General features: G+C 44.6%; 1 protein-coding gene across 1 annotated transcript; it reads left to right on the forward strand.

Annotated features, from left to right (window-relative positions):
- Positions 1-18986: 18986 nt before the first annotated feature.
- fgf18a (fibroblast growth factor 18a) lies at positions 18987-25659 on the forward strand. Its single transcript, XM_062425590.1, has 5 exons — positions 18987-19018; positions 22752-22791; positions 23067-23244; positions 24926-25032; positions 25265-25659. Exons 1-5 carry the CDS (start codon positions 18987-18989, stop codon positions 25535-25537), a joined length of 630 nt encoding a protein of 209 aa, XP_062281574.1. The 3' UTR covers positions 25538-25659.
- The last annotated feature ends 1643 nt before the right edge of the window (positions 25660-27302 follow it).

Genomic DNA, 27302 nt, shown 5'->3' on the forward strand with positions numbered 1-27302 from the left:
ACTATCCTCACAGGAGGCCTGCATGCAGACCCCTCTTGCAGCAGTAGTTGGTGAGGTGGATTAGTATTTATGGTTCAAACTTCACTGGACAAAACTCATTCACTTGATATTATATTAATTTCAGGTGATAGGTGTTGTTAGCTAATTTGTTGTTGTTGCTCAGACATGCTGTTTAATTAAACAACTTTATTACTGTTGGCGAAAATTCCTCCCAAATGTAAATCAAGACATCTGGTCCTTTTTAATAAAGAACTAAAGTGTCAGTAACAGTTGAGCTTAATAGGAATGTTCTGTAATCAATCTAAACATTAATCTTTGAAATTAGTGGGAAGAATATTTACTATTTAATGCCATCTCTCCTCTTTTCCATGAGTGGATCAAGAGCAGAGTTATTATTGCATATGTGTCATTAAGAGATCATTATTTATAAATTAGCCACAGCTTGTCCAACTTATCTATTTGTGACTGTCAGGCATCATTTTTATGAAAATCTTGTAATCAGCAGCCTGAGCAGTGCAGAGACACACAGCCAGGTTAGCTGTAGCCTCTCAGGTAAGCTCTGATGTCATGGTGTAAGATCTATTCATAGGGTCACGAGTTGAATGAAAAATAACACAAACAGAAGATTATAGATGATTTAAAGACAGGTTTGAGCATCACTGTGGCTCTGCCATGAAACTCTTGAGTTGTATTTCCCAAATCCACAAACTGAAAAGACCTTCGAGAAGCTAGTTACAGAGCAGCACTTTACCTATAGGTTTCTATACATTTATTGTGACAGTCTGTAATGTGTTTTTCTTTTTATATTAATTATGGTCTCAGACTTATAGTAAAGTAGTCTATCAATAAAATAAAACATAAAAATCTGAGAAAAAACATGATAGAAGTCAAATTTCAGGCAAGTCAGCAAATGCATATTCAGTGACGTACACATTTTGCAGAGTCAGCCTCTTTATGAGTGTATGTGTGTGCGCACATTTACCTATGACAGAGAAAAGAGTGATAGAGAGCAAGCACGCATACACAGTTATTTTGGCTATACCCTGTCCTTACCAAAGTTACAACCAAACCTACTGTTGACTGTCACACATAAGTATGCAAAGGTGCCAGTTACACTTACACATCAACACACCTGATAACCAATCAAGTGCATGCTGTACACTCCTCCATGCACACATCCACACATTATAGACAGACACAAATACACATTTGGATCTGCTCACAACAAAACAGAAATACATGTGCACACATATACAGTAGATATAAGTGTGTGCACACAAACACACACCTGTGGTTTCAGGCCAAAGCACAGAGAACTCTTTAGTCTTTGAGCTGTCTGTCCCACTTAAAGTGAGCGCTGCTTGTGAAGAGGACCTGACAGACAGAGAAAACACACACATACACACACGCGCACACACACACTGCAATGAGTACACTGCTGGAGCAGAAGACCTGACTAAGCTGAATTTCCCCCTGCTCCCCTTTCCTATTTTCCATCTGCCTCAGCGTAGGAGAACCTGCGTGGGGAAAAATAATGCCCACTATACACACGCCACTCTTCACTTTAGCTACTCTCACTGTGACACTTTAAACACACACACACTGCTAATCCACTCTGTCAATCTCTACAGTTTCACTCCTTCTGCTTTCTATTTTCAGATTTCTTTCCATGCAGCCTCTCAGTATTCTTTCTCCACTCTTCTTCTTCCAACTTCCCAACTTCAGCCTTATCTCTTTTCGGTACCCTATCTCCTCCACCTCTCCCCCTGCCTTCCTTCATCCCTTTGTCATTTCTGTGGTGCTGTGTGGTTGACCAACAGCCAGGGAGAGACAAGTGCAGGAGTGCCGGCCAAACTTGCCTGCCTCTCCGCCCAAATTACATGGGACAGTTCCAATTACCCTGTGGCCAACCAAAGCATTTCCTGGGTTAGCGCTGGTGACGCGTGCCCCCCCTTTGCTGTGGTTACAGGGGGTGTCATTAGACGCTTGTTTTACTGCAACCCCAAGAACGTGCCCGCCGGCCGCATCCACGCCACAGGAAGTGCAACTGCAATGTTCCAATAACTCTGCCGGGCCTGATGTATGACAAATAGGAGAACGTTAGGGGTAACGTTGGAGCTTGTAGTAAATTCCAGGCGGCCTGGAGGGAGATGCAAAGGGAACATTGCAGGGAAAATAAGAAATTCTAGACAAGCTGCTGTGATTTCTTGGAAGCAGATAAATGTGAGCTGTACTGTTTTGTGGGATTTAAAACACTGGGATTAAATAAGGAGAGCTTTTTGGACAGGTTATCTCCAATACTATGCAAGGTGTAAAGCACAGATGTGGAATAAATCATCCACTTTGATTTTGACAGCAGTGGTGGAGGTTGGAAATGAGTTAAAAGTGTTTGCAATAAAACACACAGTCGGTACAAATACAGAAAACAGAATAAAATGACAGAAGAAATATATAGTATATGTTTTTTAGGATATGATTTTCATGCTCACACACTGTATGTGGCCACAGACACATGTTTGTGTGTACAGGTCCATGAGTGAGGGTGCAATTTGAAAAAACATTTACTCAAGTACTGACTTTAAGTACAATTTTGAGGTACTTACACTTAACTTTCCATATTATGCTACTTAACTATGTTAATGCATCAATAATAATACAACATAGATAATGATGTTATGCTTTGAAAGTAGTTCTCATAGTGAGTGCATTTACGTTTGAAACCTTAAGTACATTATGCCTCTGTGCTTTTACAAACAGCACGAGTCTAAGGTTTGGACACACCTTTCCATTCCCTCAAATACGAAAGTGTGTCCAAACTTTTGACAGTAAGTAAAACCTTGAAAGCAGGTGTTTATATTTGTAACGGATACTTCTTCAACCACTGCACGTGACAGAACGAAGAGTCAACAGTATGTCATAGAAAAAAATGAAGGTAAAAACGTGAGAATTAAAAGCTAACAATGGGGTGTGGGAGTATAGGGGATGGAGTGAAAAAGAGAGAAAGAGATGGATCTTATGGAGGAAAGTAGGCAAGCGGAGAAGGGAAAGAGTAAGCGACTGACGCACAGAGTGGGGTGAGGGTTTTGGGGGGGGCAGCTGGCAAGAGGCAGAGTGACGTAATGGATGAGAGGAGAGAGGGATTAGCCGAGTGACAGAGATGAAGGGATGCTCTCTGGTGTCACCCGTCCTCACTCTCACTCTCCATCATTCATCTACAGCATCATGGGGCTCCGGAGAGTGTGGCAGCTGTGCATGTCAGCTGTGCACAAGTGTACGTGTGTGTAATCAATTTGTTTGCATACATTTCAAAGTCTGTTTATGCACACGTATTGTATGTATTAATATTCCTTCTGTCAATCTGTCAGCATTAATGTGCACCATGTGTCTGTGTACAAAGTGTGTATTTTTTTGTACGTATGCTGTGTGTGTGTACGTGTATGTGTGTGTGTTTGTATGTGTGTAGTGTGCCTCTACATGCTATGTGTCTACTTCTAGTTGCCCATCTGGTGCTGCTATGCTGTGCTGCTCAGCCAGCTCTCTAATAGCTCCAATAAGCCTGTGGTTTGCCGCCTCATACACACATGCACACATACACACACATATACACAGATATGTACACACTGGCGCATGAATACACACACACATACTTACACACTTAACACAAACCTTTACACACATGCTCCTCTCGCTGTTATTCTTCTTCCAAGAGAAAGAGGCCGAAAAATGACCATTTATTTACTTTGAGCTCTAGGGCTGCGGCAACACAGCCTGCCAGTAGACAGAAAAAAAAGAAATAGTCAGAGAGCGAGACAGAGGGAGTAGGAAGGCAAAAGGTAGGCGAACATCAGAGGAGGACAGAGGGAGGAGTGGTGGAGGAACAAGTAAAGAATGAGCCAGAAAGAGCTACAGGTTGAGCAAGAGGGAAAGAGTTTGCTGGTGGATGTGGAGTAGCAAGCTGTGGTTTGGTCCGGTGCAGCGTTTGGTTGTGTTACAGTCTGGCTGTGGCTTATGTGGGTTGGGCTGAAATGAGCAGGGAAACAAACCCAGGCAAAAAAAGTAGATGAATTCGCTCAGAGCACTTGAAAACACATTACAAGTGCTTAATAAACTTATCTTCCAAGGGATTCTTGTCCATCTTGAGGTTGTGTAAGCATCTGATGAGATGAATTAAGGTTCACCTCAAGTATTTCAAATATTTTGAGCCGTATTTATGTTTGTCCATGTCTGCTGGAGGGAGCACTGCCCTGCCAGCCTGCTCCTGGCCCGGCTGTTGGGGCTTCGTTCAGTAGCAGAGTGTCTTTCCAGCTAGTAGGGCCACGCTGGTTCCAGTTCCAACAAACTGAGAACTTATTTACATTTGGGGGAAAAATATGCCTTTTCAAATATGCCTTACAAGTCATTTCTAGCCAAAGAAATATTTCTACACATGTAAACAGGACAAATTGTCAACTTAACTTTGACGTGATTCCCCTGGATGTGGTGGATTATGCTCACATTCAAAGGAAGGTTGTTCCAGTTTATCCAACAAAACAGGTCTCTCTTCAACTAGATGTTTATTTGAATCCCCCTGGGAAAAGCCAGGTGTTGCCAGTGTACACAGGCCTAATGTGGTTTTGGGGAGTTTACCTCAGAGTGCAGACTACAGGTGCTTGTAGGAGTGTGTTGCAGTGCTCGGAAGATAAGATGCTGCTGAGATGGGAGGAGAGCATGTGTCCCACGATCCCAGAGCAATATAGTCCAAGTCAGCATGGAGATAGAGACGGCCAGATTCACTGACTGACAGATACTCACACACACACAGACACACACACACACACACACACACACACACACACACACACACACACACACACACACACACACACACACACACACACACACACACACACACACACACACACACACACATACACTGCCTGTCTACTCTAAAGGCCAAGGTTGCCACAGTTACCTGCTCTCTCTGTCTGTTCCTCCCCTGTTCTCTCTTCTGCTCTTTTTCATCCCTCTCTCTCCCTCCCTCGTCTTCTGTTAATCTGTTCCAGAGCATTGTGATCACATGGAAAAAAAACATAGCAAGTGCACATATTTCCCTCTTAGCCAAGAGTGAAAAAACACACACACAGGGGTGGGGTGGGGTATGGGGTGAGGGAGGGGGGTTGTATGATGGGGAGAAAAAAAAGCGAAATAAACTGTTTATTCAAAGGCAGCGCTGAGTCCTTTTGTTGTGGTGGGGACCTGTCTTTTATTAGCAGCCTGAAAAGCCTTCAAAGGCTGGAAAGACAGAGGACATGCCAACAGACGAGTGTATACAAGGCAGGGGAGAGAGGAGGGGGAGGGAAGGAGGGAGGGAGGGGGAGACAGGAGAGAAAGGGGGTCGGGAAAGGGGACAGGGCGAAAAGGTTTTAGAGAGAGGCAAGCGAATAGGGTCTGGGGACATGAATGGGTAGAAAGGTCTCGGGAGGCGGTGATGGAAGGTTGAGAACTTGAGATTGTGCCACTGGCAGTGAGGACACAGAGCTAAGGCCAGCGGAGAAGGAAAAGGGGGGTGCTGGGACAACTCCAGATGGACCATAATATGGGGAAACTGTTCAGGCCTGTTCTCATATGTTTGCAGCTTTTTACACAAGCAGGACTTTCACAGAGCCTTGTTACTGATTTTGTCAGTGTGTGTGTGTGCATGTGTGTCTGTTGGGGAGGTTAAGAGGAGAGTGATGTTTTATATCAGATCTTGATAGTTTAAAAAAAGTTCTGACAAAGACTATTTGGTGTGTGTTGCCCTGTACCTAAATGTGCACACAGTTATGAGTGTGTGTTTGTGTGCATAAACTTAAGTGTGTACAGAAGAAGGATGTATTTGGGGATAGTTTAGAGAGACAAAGGAGACATTCCCTCATTGCGTAACTTCATTGCCCTTATCTCTGCTCTCAAAGCAAACTGTCAATGCTTCCTTCCCACCTCTCTGTCTCTCTCTTTCTCCCTCTTTCTCTCTTTCGTTTTCTGGATCATGTCTTCAGGGGCACAACCTTTTCGCTTTCCCTCCCTCTCATCCTGCTTTCCATCTCATCTCCTGAGTATTCAATCTGTTTGTCTACTTTAGAAAAGTGCTGTGAAAGTGATGTGGCCTCTATGATCCAACCTTAAAGCGTGTGTGCGTGTGTGAGTGTGTGTGTGCATGTGTGCATGGGTGCATGCGTATATGTGTGTGTGCATGTGTGTATATGCTTAAAATATGCTGATGGTATGAACCATGTGTGTGGGTATGCGCATAAAGCGAGCAATCTATTTTAGTGTTTGTGCACCGTGTGTATGCATGTGCACATCTGTGCACGGTGACCGCTCTTGAAGGCGAATCAAAGTGCTCTGCTTTCAATAAGAGTCACAATCAGCAAAGTGGCAGCAAGCAATGACATCACTGCAGCTGGGTCCCCAGCTGGAGCACAGAAAGGACTTTGGCAAGTGTGTGTTTTGTGTGTGTGCGTGTGTGACTCAGTGTATGTGGATGTGTGTGTGTAACAGAGTCAAAGACCAGTGTATGCATAGTTTATTTGTAATATGCATATTTCATGCAATTCGTAAACGCTGTGGCAGAGCAAAACTCAAGCAGGTCCATGCCAATGTAGAACCTTTTCTTGCAGAGTTTATGAGTGTGTGTATGTGTGTGTGTCTGAGTGTGTGTGTATGGTGGCAGAGAGCGTAAGTGAGATTTCCAACCTCAGTCGTCCCCATCAGTCTCTCTGCACATTCTGTGCCTTGTTTCTATTGGAGCAGACAGTGCTGCGGTGAGAAAAACAACAGGAATTTCATCTGTCATTGATTAAGCCCATTAACGGCGGTGTCTGATGTCTTTTACACTCATTCCACACACACCGACATGCAGCTGCACTCACAAACACACAAAGTTATACACACACACCCATGCTCCCGCCATACTGCAGGCTACCAAGACTACCATACAGTAACGGACACACCATGGAATATCATCAAGATCCACACGTGTGTGTGTGTGTGTGTGTGTGTGTGTGTGTGTGTGTGTGTGTGTGTGTGTGTGTGTATGTGTGTGTGTGTGTTTGTGTTGGGTGTGAATGGATTTTCACACGCTAAGTCATGCAAGCCGGAAAATACTGATCATAAACTTCCAACCAGCATGAGCAATCGACAACCCCACAGAACAACACACACACACACACACACACACACACACACACACACACACACACACACACATACCACACCATGCTACTGGACGCACAAGCTACTGACGCGGTTTACACACACATACAAACATCATGCTACTGGACACACAGATTACTGACATGGTTTACACACATGTATGTGTTCATTTACACACGTGCACACAAACAAACACACATACATACATACATAGACACACACACATACACACACACACACACACACACACACACACACACACACACACACACACACAGTTAACTGCTCACACATACAAGCCACTCTTTCAAACACACACACGACACAGCCGCTGAAAACACACTGCTACTGAGCATACCACGCAACCAGACACTCCAAACTCACTAAACAAATGTCTGATGTTGTCACTCTGGTATTTACCACTCCACCACTGTCATTTTATAAGCCAGCCTCGGTACGTTGAATGTGCAAGCATTGTGATTTTAGCTGCGCGCTGAAAGTGAAGCTCACATAATGTGACAGTTATTGGTTGAAAACAGAGCTGAATGGCTACAGTTCCACTACGTCAACACAGTTTACATCTCTGTTTCACTGCAGAATAAAATGTTTAGTGATCTACTTGAACACCTGATGTAAAGATTTAGTGATATCCCTCACAGTAGACACTGTACTCTGCACTGCCTGTTTTTTAACACAACTCCAAAATCCATCTGGTAAAAACATATCCGTCCAGCCTGTCTCATTCTCAGTCCAAACACTGAGAATCTGATGTAACAAAATTGCATGTCCATTTACAAACGTTCTTAAACTTTCAACTGCATTCCACAGTCATCTTCAGCAGATGTAGTCATGGGGAAAGGTCACTTGATATCATGTGACCTCAGTGTGAAACCGTGTGATATTAAGTGGAGGGGACATTGCAACACCTGTCTCTGTTCGAACATAATCTTTGTCAATGACAACTATTTCCATGACAACTGAGCAAAGTCCATCCACTGAGGAAGACCATGGTGATGCAGTTGAAAGCTTTGGAAATAACCAGCAAGTGGACATTGAGTTTCGATTTCATGAACTGAGAATATTATCTGTCATACACATTACAGGAAACTGTGTATACAATGATGTGTATGTGTTATGTATTATGTATATTTTTCGACTTGAGCTAATGTTTCGGCCACAGATCTGCATCTTCAGTTAAATATTTTATTCAGAAATGTTTGTACATAGTTTGTTTATAATGCTGAAACATGTTCAGCATTATCAGAATCAGGATGTATTTATATACAGAAGAAAACAGTGTTGGATATACAGATTGGTGAAACAAATTGAAGAAAGAACAACATAAAATGTCTTCATAAGGTGTCTGTAAGATTCACAACAAACCTCAAGAACAACCTCAATGCTCCGTGGCATAGACTCTCTAAACTCTACTGGATGGATGAACACTGTTCTTCCAAATGACATTCCCTCATTTAGTGTCTTGATGATAGTGGCGCAGAGTGCTGTCTAACATGTTTTTATAATGTTTATATATTGTTCTTTTTATATTTTGCATTATTTCTCTATGTTTGCCCACGTCATGAAATCCCTGTTTTTATTGTACTGTCTGTGTATGTTGTTCCATAAAATTTTGTTTTATTTTTCTATGCTCTCTATCTCTCTATGTTGAAATGTGCATGCTGAAACTGCACCTATATTTTATGGTATTGTATTTCGTGAGCTACCTTAACTCTGGTTTTGAAAGCCACTAGAGAACTAAAATGTAACTACTTACTTATGTCTGTTCAGAATCTCCTGTAGTTGTGTTGAGATCTGGTGACTGTGAAGGCCATCAAATATGATTGACATCATTTTCATACTCATCAAACCATTTAGACAGTCCTCATGCACTGTAGGGAGACACCAGCAGATTTATTTAATTTGTCACCTATCTGTGGATGGAAAACATCAAATATCAGTTTCATAGCCTTGTGTCATACAAATAGGTTTCAGTGATATGCAACATTTGAAAAAATTGCAGGAAATTGTATTTGCTCAAAACAAAATAAATTAGATGAAAATAATTCAGTTGTGTATAGGTTTTTCTATTCTTTTCCATTTTTTAATGTTTTATCCAATATGTAGTTTTGTGGTTTATAGTCTCTGAAGTTTCCTTTCACTTCAGTCAGCCCAGTTCTCACCAGATCATTAGAGTCTAAAATAGTTCCTCCATAATAAAAATAATTTTCCTCCAACTGAGCTGAATACAGGCTATTAAGTTGAGGAGAATAATTTAACCAAATGGTTATCCACCAGCTGTCACTACTTGATTCATTCATTTTTTTACTGCAGAAGCAAAAGGGAGTCATGACTTGCATGATATAAAAATAGAGCTTTCAAAACTCACAAATTTATTATGACTGCAGTTTAATCCTCCAACAATCCAACTTTGAGTTTCAAACAGGTCAAAGCCAAACATTATTATCTGTATCATAAAATACACTGAATGTACACTGGCAAAGCCCTTTACAAGTGCTCCAGTTTGTCATCCTCAGCAATAGAATAGAATAGAATAGAATAGAATAGAATAGAATAGTAAAAGCGATCTGAGCACAAAGCATACTGCAGCACAACTGAACAGGAGAGGAGAGTGAAGCCAACAGCAGAGACCTGAGGGAACAGAGCAGTGATGAGGGACAGCTACCAGAGACACCCAGCAACTCACACTCGTGTGCGCAGCAACCCACACACACTAAGACACATGGGCCATAAAAAATACACATGACTATACACATACATACACAGACCAGAGTAGGGGCACGCATGCACACACACACACGCACAATGCTCACAAGTCCCGACACACATAAGTAACCATACAGACAACTCACCTGTAGTGCACATGCATACACATCTTTGTTTCAGTACTCAATGAACACATGAACTCTGCTCTGAATTACAGCTTGTAATCATGAATCCATTGTCATCTGCATGTCTCCTCTTATCTTTCTCTCTGTGCTTCCCCTCTCCAGCTTCATCCTCCTTCTTCTCCTTCTCCTTCTTCTTCTTCTTCTTCTTCTTCTTCTTCTTCTTCTTCTTCTTCTTCTTCTTCTTCTTCTTCTTCTTCTTCTTCTTCTTCTTCTTCTTCTTCTTCTTCTTCTTCTTCTTCTTCTTCTTCTTCTTCTTCTTCTTCTTCTTCTTCTTCTTCTTCTTCTTCTATCAAATTCCAGGGATCCGCCACATTCCATATTTCCATCACAGGAGACAGCCCTGTGGCCCTACCATTCTCCAGAAGTCCATAGCTCTGTCCAACACACCAGTCTGACTCCAGAATCCTGTCATGTGCTATAATTTAGCTCTTTACAGAAACACTTTACTTTCTCTCTGACTGTCACTTCCCATATATCACTGTCATTCAGTTCATCTGTCGGGGGTCTGGGAAAAAGGCTACGGGTGAGCGGAGGTGCCATCAGAATCCTGTCCGAATGTTTCTTGAATGTTTCCTACACTCTGCACACACGCACACACGCACGCACACACACACACACACACACACACACACACACACACACACACACACACACACACACACACACACACACACACACATACTTATCACCTAAGTCTGAATGACAAAGGGCAGAGGAGAAAGGCAGGTGGGTTTGCACAGAGTGAAGGGTTGAAGAGAGTAGGAGAGAGTGACGGAAGCCAAGAGAAAGAGTGTGAGTGAGGGGGAAAGAGCGTGAGAGAAAGCGAAAGAATGAGAGGAAAAAGGAGAATAAAACAACAGGCAAAGTGGAGAGAAAAGGAGAGGGAGAAAGCCTCCGGAGTGCTTTTTTTGCTCCAACGGGACAAAAGGTTACAGCATGACGGGGGTAGGTGTCAGGTGATGTGTGACAAGTTCAAATTAAAGATGACATAATGGCGGGGGCCCAGATGGGGTCCAAACTGGGGGCTGACTGAGACTTAGGGTAGGGGCAGACCGTGGCAACCAAGTCGAGCTGGGCCATGCTGGGCTGGGGTAGGCTGGGGCTGGGCAGCAGGGGGCTACCCTGCAGGCTCCTCCATATGGAACGCGTTAGCCTAGCGATTGCTAATGAAATGCAGACTGACGTCAGGCAGACACCCACCCATTGTTTTGCTGCTTAATTTGTTATAATATTTGTCTTACAAATGAGGATTTTGCCAGGACAGAAAAAGAATGAGAGGCTACAGCCCCTCATGAACAGAAGGTGGGCAAAAGGTTTTACAGCAAGAGCCCAATGTTAAGACATCAAAGAGGGTTTGAGCATTGACAGTGGAAGTAGAGAAAAGCTATGGGACTTAGCATAAGTGCTAACATAAGAATGGCAAGGCCTTCAGCTGTCTAAGTGGGAGGTATAGTGACCGGAGGACTAACATGGGTGGGTGAGCTGGAAAGGGAGGGTGTTAATTGCATATGGAAGTTTTTAGCATAAACAAACCTTTCTGCATTACTCACAACAATTGTTTTAGGAATGCATCATTCAGGCTACTTCTGCAGCTGCCTGCCTGTTTTATGCATCCTCATTTACACTCTTTCAGTAAGTGTTTTTATTTTATTTATAATCCTCTCTCTCTCTCTCTATCTCTCTCTCTCTCTCTCTCTCTCTCTCTCTCTCTCTCTCTCCCTCTCTCTCTCTCTCTTCTTCCTCTTCTTCAAGCCCATTCACCCAGTTTCCAATATACAGAGAAGCCGTCCTAAAATAGGCTCAGTGGAGCAAGTTTAAGAATGCTTTTGTTATTCCAAAGGAGTTGCTGTAATTGACCACCACCTGGGCATCTGGCAGAAGTCACAGTGAGCCAGAGAGCAGGGGATGCAGTGGGAGAGGAAGGAGCTGTGAATGGAAAGAATGAAAGAAATGACAAAATAAAGATGAACAAATGGAGACTGAGGAAAGACAAGAAAGGAGGAGAGATTAATGAAGGTCCGGTCGGGGGTGAATGATGGAAAGTGTATGTGCTATGCCCCTGTCTCCCTTTCCCCCTACCCACCTCTCTCTCTCTGTCTCTTGCTCTCTCACTCTGACATGTCAGTTCGAAGGTGCTTTATTGGCGTGAGTAATGATGGGAGGTGTTGCCAGGGTAATTACATAGCACATTAAAGGGTTTTATAAACATTACAGTTCCTCCTTTGCCCGGTGGCAAGGCCAAAGGGGCAGGAAGAGGGAAAAAACAGAATGAGAGAAATGGACACAGTGAGAGGGAGCAGAAGCAGCACAAAGGAGAGTGGGGAGGATGGAAGAGTAAAGGGCAGGAAGACAGAAGGGAGGAGTGTAGAAGAGATGAACAGAAAAGATGACAGGAGTGAAGGTTACCATGCTCAAGGATTCCATCGCTGAGTGCCTGAACATGAAACAGGAAGAAAAAGAAAAAAAACATGCTGGATCAGCGTCCAACACAAACCACAGCTGCAATTCACATCACTATGCATAGAGAGCAAAGGATAACTCTCTCTCACATACACACATGTGCACATACTTACACAAATTTGTGCATACCCTTGTTGACACAATCTTTGCATTTGCTCATAAGCATTCACACTATAGCCACACACTCAGCTGTGCACTGTCTGTCACTGAGGGTCATGACACAATCACTCACCCAAACACACACAACCACAAGGACCATAATTAAACAAACATCCACCCAGTCGCTGAGCATTGCATATTTATGTACAACCTCATTGGTCAAAAGCAATTAGCTCGAACATACTCTCAGAGCGCACAAAGCAGCCTCTGCCATTCAGTGTCAGACAGCATGCAGTCACTTCTCCTGCAGTAAATCTTCATCACACAGGTCTTTTTTTGCTTGCCCCTTTGTTTTGAAGTTTTTTATATTTCCTGTTGTCCATAGAAATCAATTACTGTCCAGGGATTAATTAATGGGGATGGTCTTGGCTTATTGGCCTCTATAGGAGGTCATGTCATGGCCTCCTTAAGATGTTGATAAATGATCCAGGTATTTAATGATGGAGGCATCCAAGTTTGACGTATTTATGTTTGTTACTAACCACTCCACTAATGCAAGCTTCAGCAAGTGGTCTTGCCAAATGGCATGGAGTTAAAGGCAAGATGGTCTTGCTATATATATATATATATATATATATATATACATATATGAAAGCATGTCCGAATGAAGATGGTTTTTACATGACAGAAGGTGTAGGTTGAAGAACAAGACTCCCTGGGCACGATTCACTCTGTAAAACCAGGCTTTGGCCTAACAGTGACAAGCTAGATTGCATGAATAATTACCCTGACATGAATCCAAAGCAGCATCAAACCCTCCAACTTTAAAGTGTCAAAGTAAAGTTATTCCAGTGCTTTAGCTGGGCTATGTATAGAGACAACAGCTGCAATGGATTCCGGGACGCAGAGGAGAGTAAATGTTCATATTCATTGGATTAATTTTGCTAAGGGAGAGAAAGGAGCAGGCTGTGCACCACCAACATCGTCGCTAATAAAAACAATATTTTGCTTTTCTCTTCATCTCAACCGCGGCTCACTATCGCACAAACGGCTCTCCACTAATTAATTCCTGCTCTTACTTAGCTGCAGCTGTCGATTCTCTCATCTTGCAGACGCAGACAAGTGGCGAACAGGTTCTCATTTCAAAGCCCGGCACACTGTACACATTCCATGACTTCGCATGGGCCCCCCTGTCATCAAAGGGCCTTTATTAAGTGTCTCATACATTTACACATTGGGGAACAGTTTAAACTTGGCCCGTGATTAACAGAGCAGGGATATCTATCCCAGAAACCAATGTTAGGCTGACATCTCAACATCTGATGTGAAGTTTGAGGCTCATGTCTGCAGGTATTAATCAAAGCCACAAGCCTCTCTCTCCCTCAAGAGATCCCACATACACACAGGCCTGTTTCCCATGTCCCTCCTCCCGTCCAAACATATACAGCCCATACCTTATAGACAAAGCTAATTGGACACAATCCACTGCACTTGACACATCCAAATCTGCACAGTGTGTCACCAGAATGATGGATTGCATTTATACTATTCAAAGTTTTCAAAGTGGCTAACACTTTAGAGCACACAGCGGGGGGATGATATTGCCTGTCTGCCAACTTGTCTTTGACTAAACCAAGGCATATCTAAACTTGACTCCTTACACACGCCACTACACACACACACACACACACACACACACACACACACACCCATCACACTGTCATAATGGGTCAACAACTGGCCCGCAGCTCAGACGCTCCGAGCTCTGCATTAGGTTCCACTCCTGTCACCCATAACATAGAGTACAGCACACCATGCCTCTCCTCAACGGTGACCTTGGGGTCAGGCCAGAATATAATGAGAGTGCTGTTTGGGGATTTGTTGGACTGTGATAGAGAAAGGGCAAGCACACGCAATGCACCCTGGGTCTTTGTCTGGGTGCTGATGGTATTGACGAGCACTGATCGATGTTAATTGCTAGACAGAATGGCCATATTGACCAGGCTCCCTGGATGAAGAAGCCTGCAGGCCCAGTCAAAGAGAGAGAGACAGAGATACAGGGAGGAAAAGCTGCTGGGCCCAGACCTACAGCAGCTACTGGGCCCCAGATATATACACACACACGCACACACAGCTCTCATTCACTTTAATGAGTTGAGAGAGGAGCACAAAGGCATAACGTCCATCAATGCCAAGTCTATTCAACACAACAGAGGGTATATGCAAAAAATATGTGTCCTGGTGTGTGTCTCTTTGTGTGTGCGTGTGTGCACATGTGCACATATGAATAATGTGTGTGGCAAAGTTGGTCTGCATGAAAGTACGAAGGTTTTTGAGTGCAGGGAAACGGCAAGGGGACATGTATGTGAGGATGTGTGTGAATACAGGTTTGTGTGTGCGTCTTAGCTAAGGATCAATAGGCAGGAGCTGCAGAGGCAAAGACATGGGCAATCAATATGCTGGCTGCAAACAGAGGGAGGTACAGAGTGAGCAGATAAAAAACAGCCGGGGAGATTAAAGAGACAGATAGGGAGGACAGAAAATGAAAGAGAGAAAGAGTGATGTGACAGAAGGGGTGAGAGAGAAAGAAAAGGCCTCTTCGGTTTTAAATCAGTTTCCCCCCAACTTTGGGTTATTTTTGGGACAATGTGCGTGCAAAGGTAATATTTTGTTTCTTTCTGCCAGCACAAACACCTGCCGATCATTTTGCTCCATCATAAACTTTACATGCAGCAAGTAATCAGTGTAAAATTACAGGACAAAAAAAGTCGTTCAAGCACAGTTTTGTTTTAACGAGTATTGAAAGCTTGAACAACAACCTTATATTTTAATGGTCTATGACCCCAGATCTTTCATTTGAACCTTAATGGATGTTCATGTGCTGAGCCAGATACCTTAACTCTGGTCTCCCAGAAGAATCTCATAAATTTTATGAATTTACAATGGCAGTAAGATAATCTCATCTTTTGGAAAATCTACTACTATCTACAAATCTACTCCTACCATTAAATCAAGCTTTTGTGTATCATATGAATGAAGTTTGGATCTTCTGCCTGCTAGTCTGTCCTCCAGTACTGTACCAAGATGTGCTGTAGTCCCTTTTCTGAACCCTTCCATCTGGGCTTAAGAGTACCAGACGGGCCCATACCTCATCACCAGAATGTGGTTCAAATCCCTCTCCACAACATTTACACTCTTGTCCCTTGCAGCAGTGCGGTGAGCGGCGAAAAAGCACCCAGACACAGGTGCAAAGACAGAGAGAGCCAGTGGTAGGAAAGAGGGCCAGAGGCTTGTCTATGGAGCATGACTGGAAAGGCATTCAACCACAGTACCCCTACCCAGCCCAGCTCAACCCTGTCCAGTTGCAGAAGTCTGTGTGTGTGTGTGTGTGTGTGTGTGTGTGTGTGTGTGTGTGTGTGTGTGTGTGTGTGTGTGTGTGTGTGTGTGTGTGTGTGTGTGTGTGTGTGTGTGTGTGTGTGTGAGAGAGAGTGTGTGTGTGTGTGTGATTTGAAAGTACAATGTTGAAAAGAATAAGCCTACACTTGGAGCCAAGATAACTGTCCCTGATGTATGAGGCCAACCCCCTCCCACCTACTCACACACAGACACACACTCATGCACGCACAAATTTACTCTCCTCTCTATTCTTTCTCTTAGTGTGTGTGTGTGTGTGTGTGTGTGTGTGTGTGTGTGTGTGTGTGTGTGTGTGTGTGTGTGTTTGTGTGTGTGTGTGGGTGTGTGTGTGTGTGTGTGTGTGTGCGTGCGCGTGTGTGAATGAAAGGTATGGCAGGAGTGTTGTGTTGGCTTGGCTGACCGTCTGCGGTTGTGCGGCAGTGAGAGGGAGTTTTGGGAGCTCAGAGCGGGCGTTGCTGCCGAAATCCCTGAGAAATGTTCGTTTTGGATCCGTATCCGTGCTTACATACCGCCCTCCCGACTGTCTCTCATTCTCTGTTTCATTTTTCCCCTCTTAAGGTTTAACTTAAAAGTTATGAAATGGGGAGTCAAAATACATCACTTGAAAGCACAGCGACTCTGAGATGTGTGTGTGTGTGTGTGTGTGTGTGTGTGTGTGTGTGTGTGTGTGTGTGTGTGTGTGTGTGTGTGTGTGTGTGTGTGTGTGTAACTGAGTGAGTGCACTACCCTCCACACTTCATCCTGAGAACGGGGCCACTGAGGCTGCAGGGGTAAGGTTATCTTTAGGGGAGATAATGGAGGCCAAAAAGTCTGCTTGTTTTTAAGGCAGATGTTAACATGACTAAGGCAGGTGTCTTTGTTTTATAAAAATCTTTATCATATTTTTTTTTACACTTTCTCTTTCGGTTAAAGACATTTCCATCCAGATAAAATTACATAATTCAAATCGTTTCCAATGTATTTTGCTTTTTTCAAGAATTTATATAAACACATATTAGTTGAAATAAAGCAGAAGAGATAAAAATAATAACGACCTGTTGGAAATTATCCTGATTCGGGGAAATGTTGGAAGTTGGTTTGTATTGTAAACAAGAGACATTATATCACCTCATTAGCAGTTTTTTTTACTTAAAATTGATATTTCTTCGGTGTTAGTTTGGTCGGCATCGAATAGCGACTGACTAATCCCATTTTGATCCAATAAGTGTGCATATGCGTGTGAGTGAAGGAGAGAGAGAGAGAGAGAGAGAGAGAGAGAGAGAGCGGTGGGAGGGGGTGAGGAGGAGAGAGGAGAGGAGAGGAGGGAGGGTAGGAGGGAGGATTGATCCGCGTCTGTTAAAATCTTGTTCTGGTTTTTCTTGGAGTGAGGTCTGTGCCTGCCGACGCGCCTCTCCTGTGCAGCCCCCCTCAAGAAGAGCTTTTTATTGAAGGAAACCTTGGAATTTTTTGAAAGGGAGAAAGATCTACATAATACCAGAAAAGTGGATAAAAAAACACACCACTGGGTTCTTTCTGCGTTCTCTCTTGCGTTTTCTCCTCTGGTGTCTGAATGAAACAGGGAGGCAGATATAAAGGGCAGATGGACGGTGCAGGTTTTGGACTGGGAGTCGATATGTCAGTGTGATTTTGAGTAAACACGTTTCCAGTGGGCCCGTTTAACTTTTATTTCTTCAGAAACTGGCGAGCTCGTCTTCTCTCCTCTTGCACCGCGTAGTTCGTTTTTCTCGGAACGAAGAGACTTTCGTGTTTTTTCCCCTTCAGAGAAACTGCTTAAACTTTCTACGTTTAAAAAAATAAATAAAAAGATCGGATTGCATTTTCCCCCTTCAAACATTTTGGAGGTGATGTCATCGTGCTGTGTTTTGGCTGGTATTGTGTCGAGAAGGCGCAGGGAGGACTACTGCAGCCAGGCGGTAACCAGCGGCTGAGGCTGCGGGGAAGTCCGGAAAATCAGGTGCAAAGTGCGGCTGTCATTTCCTCGCTGTGTCGCGGGTGGCTGAGTCTGCCACCCAGTCACAGCTGTTCCCATCCTCTCCAGCCACCCCTCCCTCACTCGTCTTTCCTTCTCCTTTATTATCCCTTCCCATTCTCATTCAGCACTCTCCATATACCCCTCTGAGCTGGACCGCTCCGGGACCTTATCACTCTCCCTGTCGGACACTGTTGGTGGGTGTCACCTGAGCCACAGACCCGTTGATCCAGCGTGGGGGCGCAGACATGACCGAGACCGCCTTGCATTACCCTGCGCCCGCAGAACCCCCGTCTCCAGCTCACCGTTTGCTTCATCAGCCAGCCCAGGTAGCCCACCTCAAACAGTTCCTGATCCTGCACTGCTGGGACTAAACCTTGCTCCCGCTCCTGCCTGTGTTAGGACAAGCACTCCTTTCTTCTGTCATCTTACCTACTACAGAATTCATTTTGGAGACCAGAAGCTTGCTGTTGCGCTTAAACGTTACGCATTGGATTACGCAGAAGATTACGCACGCGTCGCATCTGTCCACAGGGCCAAGCATCATTCTGAGGGTCAACAAGGTCGATTGGAGTTTGTAATTTGTGAGGCGTGCGCGCGCTTTCACCTGTTCCTCTACTTGTCGGGGACGCGCAGCGTTTAAAGCCCTAACCTCCCCCCCTTTGCTCCCCCGCCCATCCGTCTCTCCACCGGTCTGGACAGCTGTTAGAGGTTGCCCGGCGGTCACAGTGGCACAGTTACTCCGGCCTCAAACCCCACCTTGCCCGCGCCCGCATATCTACCCACGCCGGGGGAACCGGGGCACGCCGCCGCCGATGCCAACGGGAGTGTCCGCTGACTCTTTGACTCTGCACAACATCCAGCGGATTCCAGCACCAGAGGGGAACTCTCCGGACTGTCGGACTGGCTCAGACCGAGCAAGGAGACCGTCTCTGGGCCAAGTTCCATAGTGGAGGGGGGAAGCAATGTGGTCCCTTCTTTCCACGCTGACCGTCTTGTAAGTCACTTTTATCACTTTATTGTGTAATAATCTCATTTTCTTACTCAGGTTCTTTGTCTTTCTTCAGTTTTAAAACTATTTCCATGAAAGGCCTATAGCTACAGATGAAGATGATGGAGAGGAAGGTTGCAGTGTCTAACGATTACATCACTCCTCATCAGTCCCCATAGAAAACATGCCATGGAAGGCCCTGTTTTGATTGGCTGACAGTTCAGGGTCACTGGGTCAGAGTCAGGGCCATGTTACTCATAAAACCTGCCATAAACATCTCCATCACCATCTGCACTTACTTCAGGGATGGCCAAGCTGGCTTAGCGAAGGCCATTTTCCCATCGCCAAAAAAATGTTTTTTTTTCCTATTGAAAATATTTCAAAAGTTGAGTCAAATAACACCGGCTTTATCTAGTGGGATAGGAAAATGATATAGTGCCAAGAGCAAATCTAAGGGAGGAGGATACAGACTCAGGGGGCTTGAGTTTGCCCATTTGAGGTGTGTCTTGTTAAAAGCCAGGGGATTTATTTTTCTTTCTTTGTGTCGGCTGTACTTCTCCCAGATGGCAGTCATCTCCAGATACTTCTCATTCCTCACACAACCTGGACAGGGTGTGTGCTGCTGCTGCTGCTGCTGCTGCTGCTGTTGCTGCTGGTGTCTGCCTGACTTTCTTTCTCTTCTGTGTTTCCCTCACACTCTCTCCACTTACCCACCTAACTGCCTACATCTGTCTTCCTGTCTTGCCTATACCCCATTTTTCCACAGATATTTGCTCAGATAAAAAGTATGAATTAATAACTGATGAATGATGGCGCCCCGGGCAGTATCTGAGGAGGAGCAGTTGGAGTGTTTAGTCTGCTGGTTTTAGTTTAAGTCTACCAGAGCCAATAATCTATCCATTCATTTCCTTCTTGCCTATCGCTTTTACCACAGCCACTTCATCATATCTGCATTTATTCTCAAAACATGTTTTACCAACTTGATGATGAGTCTTCAGTCAATGAGAAAAGCCACGAGCCTTTTGCCACAACAACCTGTTGCTCTTCTCCTAAAGCCACAGCTCCATATCAAGGCTCTCTGCTTCTCTAACCATTGCTCCACCGTTGGGTCTGTTACTGCTGATACCACTCACACGCCCACTAGCCTAACCACTATTCCTCACCAAGGGCCACTGCTGAACATCTGAAACTCTTGCAATGTGCCGAAGCCCACTGCTCCAGTGTTGGCCTACCACTCTAACCACTGCTACACACAGCTGAAACCGCTGCTCTGCACTGAGTCCCACCAGGCCGACCACTCTCACTCCATGTTGGTGCCCAGTCCTCGGTGCTGAGGCCTGCTAGTCTAACCACAGCCTCCATATGGTAGATCTGCTGGGACGCAGGTTTATGATGTCAGACCCTTGCTTGTTTTGGCAGCTGGCCAAGGCGCACCGGGCTTTCCCTCTCTCCATACCTCCTTCTGTCTTTACTTCCCTGACTTTTACTCTGCGCTCTCTTATTCTCTCATTTTCTCATCCCTCCCCCACCCCCGGCTGATCCTCTCTCCCTCTTTCCTCTCTCCTTCTCTTTCTCTCTGTGGCTGGCATAATATGGAGTGTCTGTGGTTTTTGTGGGAGCGGGGGAATCCAGTGCTGAGGCACTTTTCCTGCAGTGTCCTCGGCGGCAGTGCAGCCTTGGTGTTTTAACAGCTGAGAGTCCTCACAATGCACAGGCGCTCAGGTTTTTTCGGCTGCGCAGGCAAAATGTGAGGGCCAACACTCTATTGCATTGCCCAGGATGTCTGCATCTATTAGAACAACTCAACAGCCAACACACCAGCTATGGGAAAGAAAAGATTGGGAAGAGAAGGGCTGAGAGAAAGGAAGCAAGATGTTTATGATGGTATATATATGTGTGTGTGTGTGTGTGTGTGTGTGTGTGTGTGTGTGTGTGTGTGTGTGTGTGTGTGTGTGTGTGTGTGTGTGTGTGTGTGTGTGTGTGTGTGTATGTATGTGTGTGTGTGTGTGTGTGTGTGTGTGTGTGTGTGTGTGTGTGTGTGTGTGTGTGTGTGTGTGTGTGTGTGTGTGTGTGTGTGTGTGTGTGTGTGTGAGTCAGGAGGCAGTGACATGTGTTACGATGTGCATGAGTTGAACCCCCTTCCTCTTTCTTTCCCATTATTTATCTTTTTGTCTACTTCTCACGCCAGACCACACTCTGTGGTTACACTACTGTCTCTCATTTTGGCACTTTTTCTTCTCCTTTCTTAGAGGTGTAACCTTAGTCTTTTTTTAATCCCTCTCTCCTCTTTCTCACATCTGTGCATCTACCCTCTCTTTCTGATTTTATCTCACCTCTTTTATTTCTCTGTCAGAATTCTCTGGCTTCATCTCCCCTCTGTTTATTCTTACATCACCTTCCTCTGTCCTGCCTTCTCTCTATCCTTTTGTGTACCTCTCAGTCTACCTCTCTCTCCTCCTCGCTATCTCCCTGTCTCAGCAGCGCGTATGTCTTTGCTTTGGCCCAGCTGTCAGCTGCCTGCTCCTCCTGTACACACACACACACACACACACACACACCCTACACACATCTGCACATCTGTGTGCATGCCCATGACAGTGTGGAGGAGTCACCTCGCTAACCCCAAACATAAAGGAAGATGGGAGGCAGGGAGTGATAGTAGAAAGGTAGAGTGGACAGAGAGGCGAGGAAAGAGAGAGATAAGGTAGAGGAAAGATAGGGAGGACAACAAGTCAGAGAAAGAGAGAGAGCAGAAAGGGAAGAGGCATGCAGAGAGATAGCAAAGAATGAGGTGGGGAAAGACAAAAGTTGTAGAATTGCTTTTCAGCCCACACACTTAGTTCTGAACTTCTTCAAATCTGCAGCCACTAATTCAGAGCAGTTCAAGGACTGCCAGAATAGATTTTGCGCAACTCACTCCCTCCCTTTCTAAAGCTGTAAATAACAATTGATATATCCAAGGTCAAGGTCTAAACTTCAATTAAGCAATGAGATAAAGTGGGAAGAATTTTAATTGTAACTAAAACCAGCTGTTTCTGTCATAAATGTCTATAGTCAGGAGGATAAGGTAGAAATAAGTAATAATCCACATAAATTATATTTTCATGTGGACAACACACACCTATTCTGCATGCTACACCACTATAATTATTCCTCATCTGTTGATTCCTCCATAAATCATATTTCCACACATTTTGGTAGCTCATGTTCTCACTTATTCATAGCATCTCTAAATGTGACCACAGTCTACCGCTCTCCAAAGCCACATCACAGCAGCGTGTACACCTGTAGTCAAGCCCAGCTGTCTACATATATGCAGCAGCCAAATAAGCCAGCCCATTCCCTTAGATGTCCAAACCAAAACATGTTCTAGTTGTCTCGGCATGTTTGCCATTTCGCCACGGTCCAATCAGGTCATTTGGAGGCCAGATTTTGGTGTTGGCGAAAGTCACTGATGGGTCAAAAAATGGGTTTGGACAGAAGGCTGGTAGCGTAACTATAAACACTGCTCTGGGTGTTGTCTGTCTGCCGATCCCTGGACATCTGCCTGTCTGTATGTAAAGTTGCTGTGCCAGCTGCACACACAGCAGTGTGAGTAATCACCCAATAAGGGACAGACATGTTGAACAGAGAGAATGGCAGAGAAGAAAGAGATGGAAATCATGGTGTCACGCTTGACTCTTCCAACATTAAATGTTGCTTACATATTTCTAAACGCATCTGTTTCTACTTTTTCCAGATGTATCCAGATGTTGCTGGTGATGTGCAATCCATTACAGGTAAGAGTCTGCAGGCATGACAATGAATGATTTTACAGTATAAAAGACATGTTGCATATTTGTAGTAGGTGCAAATTTTAAGGCCTGGCCTGTTCATGACTCGGTGTGTGTGTTTGTGTGTGTGTGTGTGTTTGTGTGTGTGTGTGTGCGTGTGTGTGTGTGTGTGTGTGTGTGTGTGTGTGTGTGTGTGTGTGTGTGTGTGTGTGTGTGTGTGTGTGTGTGTGTGTGTGTGTGGCGCGCCAACCTCTGGTTGTGTGCATGTGGGTTCTCAGCAGGTACTTGGTGTGGATGGGGTCAACTTCAGTGTGCATGTGGAGAACCAGACACAGGTGCGAGACACCATGAGTCGGCGACACCACCGGGTTTACCAGCTCTACAGTCGCACTAGTGGCAAACACGTCCAGGTGCTGGGACGCAGAATCAGTGCCCGTGGAGAAGATGGAGACAAATATGGTAAGACACACACACACAGAGGTGTGTGGAGAGGCAGTAATACACAGATTAACACTTTGGTACATCTATGTGAATGCATCACTGAGATTCACAAAATTCTGACTTGCACACATGCACACTCACACCATCTAAAGACTACAAGTACAAAGACTTGAAGGTTGACCAAGTGCATGCATGAACGGATACACAATGCAGCTGTGCAGGCACACTCACAAAAGCACACACACATGCCTCCCCAGGCTTTGGCAGAGGGGCAGTGGAGCTTGTCTTGGGAGTACAAAGACCTCATCGACTGGCTGCTGACTCAATGATTCACAAGAGAGCAAAAGAAAGAGAGAGAGAGAGAGAAAGAAGGTGTTAGTGGAAAAAAAAGCGTGAGTTAGTCGGAGAAGCCTTGCAGGTAGAGTGTCTGACTGAATGTTAGAAACTCATCTCCTTCATTGATCCCTGCATTGATTTCTCATCCTCCCTGTTGTCTCCTCTGGATTTAAAACAGCAGGCTTGCTCTCCCGCCCGCCCTCCATCCTTTATACTCCCTCTGTCCATCCCCCACTCCCTCCTCCTCTCCACCTTCTCCATCTGTAATGATGTCTAACCCATTCTTAAACTATGCACAGAATCAATGGGCTAAAGAAAGCCAAGCCATAAAGCTAGAGTTCATATTTCTGTATGAACTCCAGTCATGGCTCATATTGCACATCCCTTCCATTCACAAACATGTCAGGTTGGTAACGTGCCACTTCAAGACATAAATTAGACCGTAGATGCAGAACACTGTCTGCTTTTGACAGATACCACGCTAAAGACTAAAAGAGACCAACTGTGTCACTGAGGTATTACACCAGGGAATCAATAGCAGAAAGAGAAGAAATACAGCAAAGAAGGGCCAGGTGCATGAAGATATAAACATGAAGCGAAAGAACAGAAGGGAGACGAGAGGAGAGTTGGGGGAAGAGAGGAAGAGGACAAGAGGGAGGGAGGTATTGATTTCTCTTGACCCCTTTGTTGACTAAGGTCATGTAGGAACCATTTTAGGGATTTATTTTTAAACAGGCACAAGCACTCTCTGAAGATGTGTAGTTAGTGAAGCGATATTGCCTGAAAGGATGAACACGCATGCACCTGCAAACACACAAACACACAGGGCCACACGCACACACCTTAAAACAACAGGGTCGCAGACACTCAATCTGAGTGTTCTCCTGCTGCTCTTACACCCACTGTGCTCTGTCTGCTCGTGGCTGTTATCTTTTTTACGAGGCCCATTTGTGGTCAGCGGTCTCACATCCATGTGTGTGACCAGGCTTATCTTACAACCATCTGTCCAGCCAAAGACATTTACATCTGTGTGTGATTTATCAGCACGTTTAATAGCAGCTATGAATCCTAAAACTGTGATTCAATGTGAATGCCTTACCTGGTTTAAAAGCAAAATCTGATTTAATGATGGTAGGTAATCTGAGCAATTAATGTCACTCCATTAATGGAAGCTTGAATGTTGTTTTTTGCTGGCAAGTGATGGCACACAGTATAGAACTAACTGAGCTCGAAATTTGGGCTACCCCAATCCTTCTACCTTTAATACGTATGTGGTAAAACCTAATAGACCTGAGAGAACAACTAAACACAATCACACTGTGGCTCTAATGTTTGTCTGTCCTTCTGTCTGTCCCTTCACAAGCCCAGCTCGTAGTGGAGGCCGATACCTTTGGTAGCCAGGTGAGAATCCGGGGCAAAGAAACCAATTTCTACCTGTGCATGAACCGCAGGGGCAAGCTGGTAGGAAAGGTGAGACTTCTTTTGGTTTATCAAGACATGAACAGAGACAAAAAAACATCTTGATTGTATTTTCATTCAGTTTCCTGACCAGACTCTCTTTGTTTCTCCAAATGTATGCGTGTGTGTGTGTGTGTGTGTGTGTGTGTGTGTGTGTGTGTGTGTGTGTGTGTGTGTGTGTGTGTGTGTGTGTGTGTGTGTGTGTGTGTATGGGTGGGTACCTGTGGTTTCTCTGCTCTCTCAGAAGGCCAGTAATCGAAGCGCTGACTGCGTCTTTGTGGAAAAGGTTCTGGAAAACCACTACACAGCTCTGATGTCAGCGCGCTACACAGGCTGGTATGTGGGCTTCACGAAAAGAGGGCGTCCTCGCCGTGGACCCCACACACTCCCCAACCAGCAGGACGTACACTTCATGAAGCGCTTCCCACCTGGGGAGCAGCCTGACCTCACCACCCCCTTTCGCTTCACCACCGTAAGCAAGCGGGGCAAGAGGGTACGTGCTACTGGGCCCCGCTAGTAGTGGCTAACACTAGCACCAACTGTCTTGTCATCCAGAGCCTTGACCTGAGCCTGAAAATGGCTAACCTAGTCATCTCTTCCGTCTCACATGACTGAACACCTCCCTTTGTTGGGACAAACATTGACCAGAAACTTGATGAATCATTCATGGGGTTTAGCTTTACACCTACTAATTTGCCACTACAGCCCCCTAGTTAGTGATCATTCTTCTCAGTTTTAGTTCCCTTACTGGACCAACTGGACCATTACTGGTCCATCACTGGAAGCTCTATGGACCTGGTCTGCTTCCCTTTCATAGACCAGAAATATTGACAGGGAACCTGAAGGGCAACCAAACAGAGTCCCCAGCTTATGGCTCCACAAAGGCCTTTATTCCACAACCACAAAAACCACAAGGCCTTCCCGTCTCCTGTTCTGGACCAGCTGGACAATGTCAAGTATGGGATTACAACTGGACCATGCAGACAGAACAAGGGTGGGAAAGACTGACTGAACAAGGGAGTGGGTGCTTATCCTACAGAATAAAGGGAAAACAGGAGGGAGAAGACTGCGGAGAAAATTGTGGAGAGGACAAAGGGATGAAATGATCTGCACCAAACAAATAATGGACTATTGACATGTGACGCACTTATGTTTCTCACCGCTAAATTGGTGGGAGCCTGTGAGACTGTCGGATGAATGGATGGATGAATGAGGGAATGATTAAGTGAGTGACTTACTGAATAAATGTATGTTTGTAAGATGAAGAAATATATGTAACAGTGTGTATGGGTTTGTGTGTGTGTGTATGAGTGCGTGCACCAACAACCGTAAGTGAAGCTGGATCACGAGGGACTCTGGAGAGGGACCATACAGTCCCTGCATGAACCCGTGACAACTCACTGCAGGGACTGAAGCTTCAGGAACTGGAATGTATAAAAACCAAGCTGCACCAAAAAACAGCCAGCCAATAACAAAAACCAAACCAACGACTGACCAAAGACAACTGGAGACCTTCCTCATGACTCCTCCCTACGCCCTGCACCCCCCCACCCCCAACCCCGAGGACACAACACCCTCAGCTTATAGGTGCAGAGGATGACAAGCGCAGGGGGGCGACAAGGCGGGGAGGGTGCCTTCTCTATTAGCATTGCTATAGAAACGACCCAGGGGATGATGCTCCCATGCGATACCGTGGATACAGAATGCTGCTACCAGGACATTCAGTGGAACAAACCAAAGTCTCATGCATACACACAGGAGAAAAAAATATTAAAGGGATCAATTTATTGAAAGTTATATATATATTATATATATAAAAGAAGACAGAAACCCTAAATAAGCAATCTTACTATGACGGTTACTATAATTATTACGATAAAATTATTTCATTTATTTATTTCAGCTCTGTGTGCAGCAGTCTTTCTTGACTCAGTAAACCTTACAGAAACATTTCCTGTGTGTCTTTGAACTGCTTCTTCACATGCGCTCATTTCTGTCACGAATAGAAAGAGATTCACGTTCTGAGAGGCTCCAGATTTGCTTGGATAGCTTTAGTGTATCAAGAGAACATAAATAGGCAATCATTTTGATAATTATTGCCTCAGCATTTAAGTAAAAAATACTACATATTTACGTGTTCTGGCTACTGTAGCGTGATGTTTGAATGGTTTTCTGTTGTATATAATCCTGATTTGATACAACAACAATCTCTAATGATGATGATTGTTTTGCATCTAATTTTTAGGTATTTAACTCAGAGGATTAAAGAAACCAGACATTAT

The sequence above is a fragment of the Scomber scombrus genome, chromosome 9 (assembly GCF_963691925.1).
Source record: "Scomber scombrus chromosome 9, fScoSco1.1, whole genome shotgun sequence".
In the NCBI taxonomy this organism is placed as follows: Eukaryota; Metazoa; Chordata; class Actinopteri; order Scombriformes; family Scombridae; genus Scomber; species Scomber scombrus.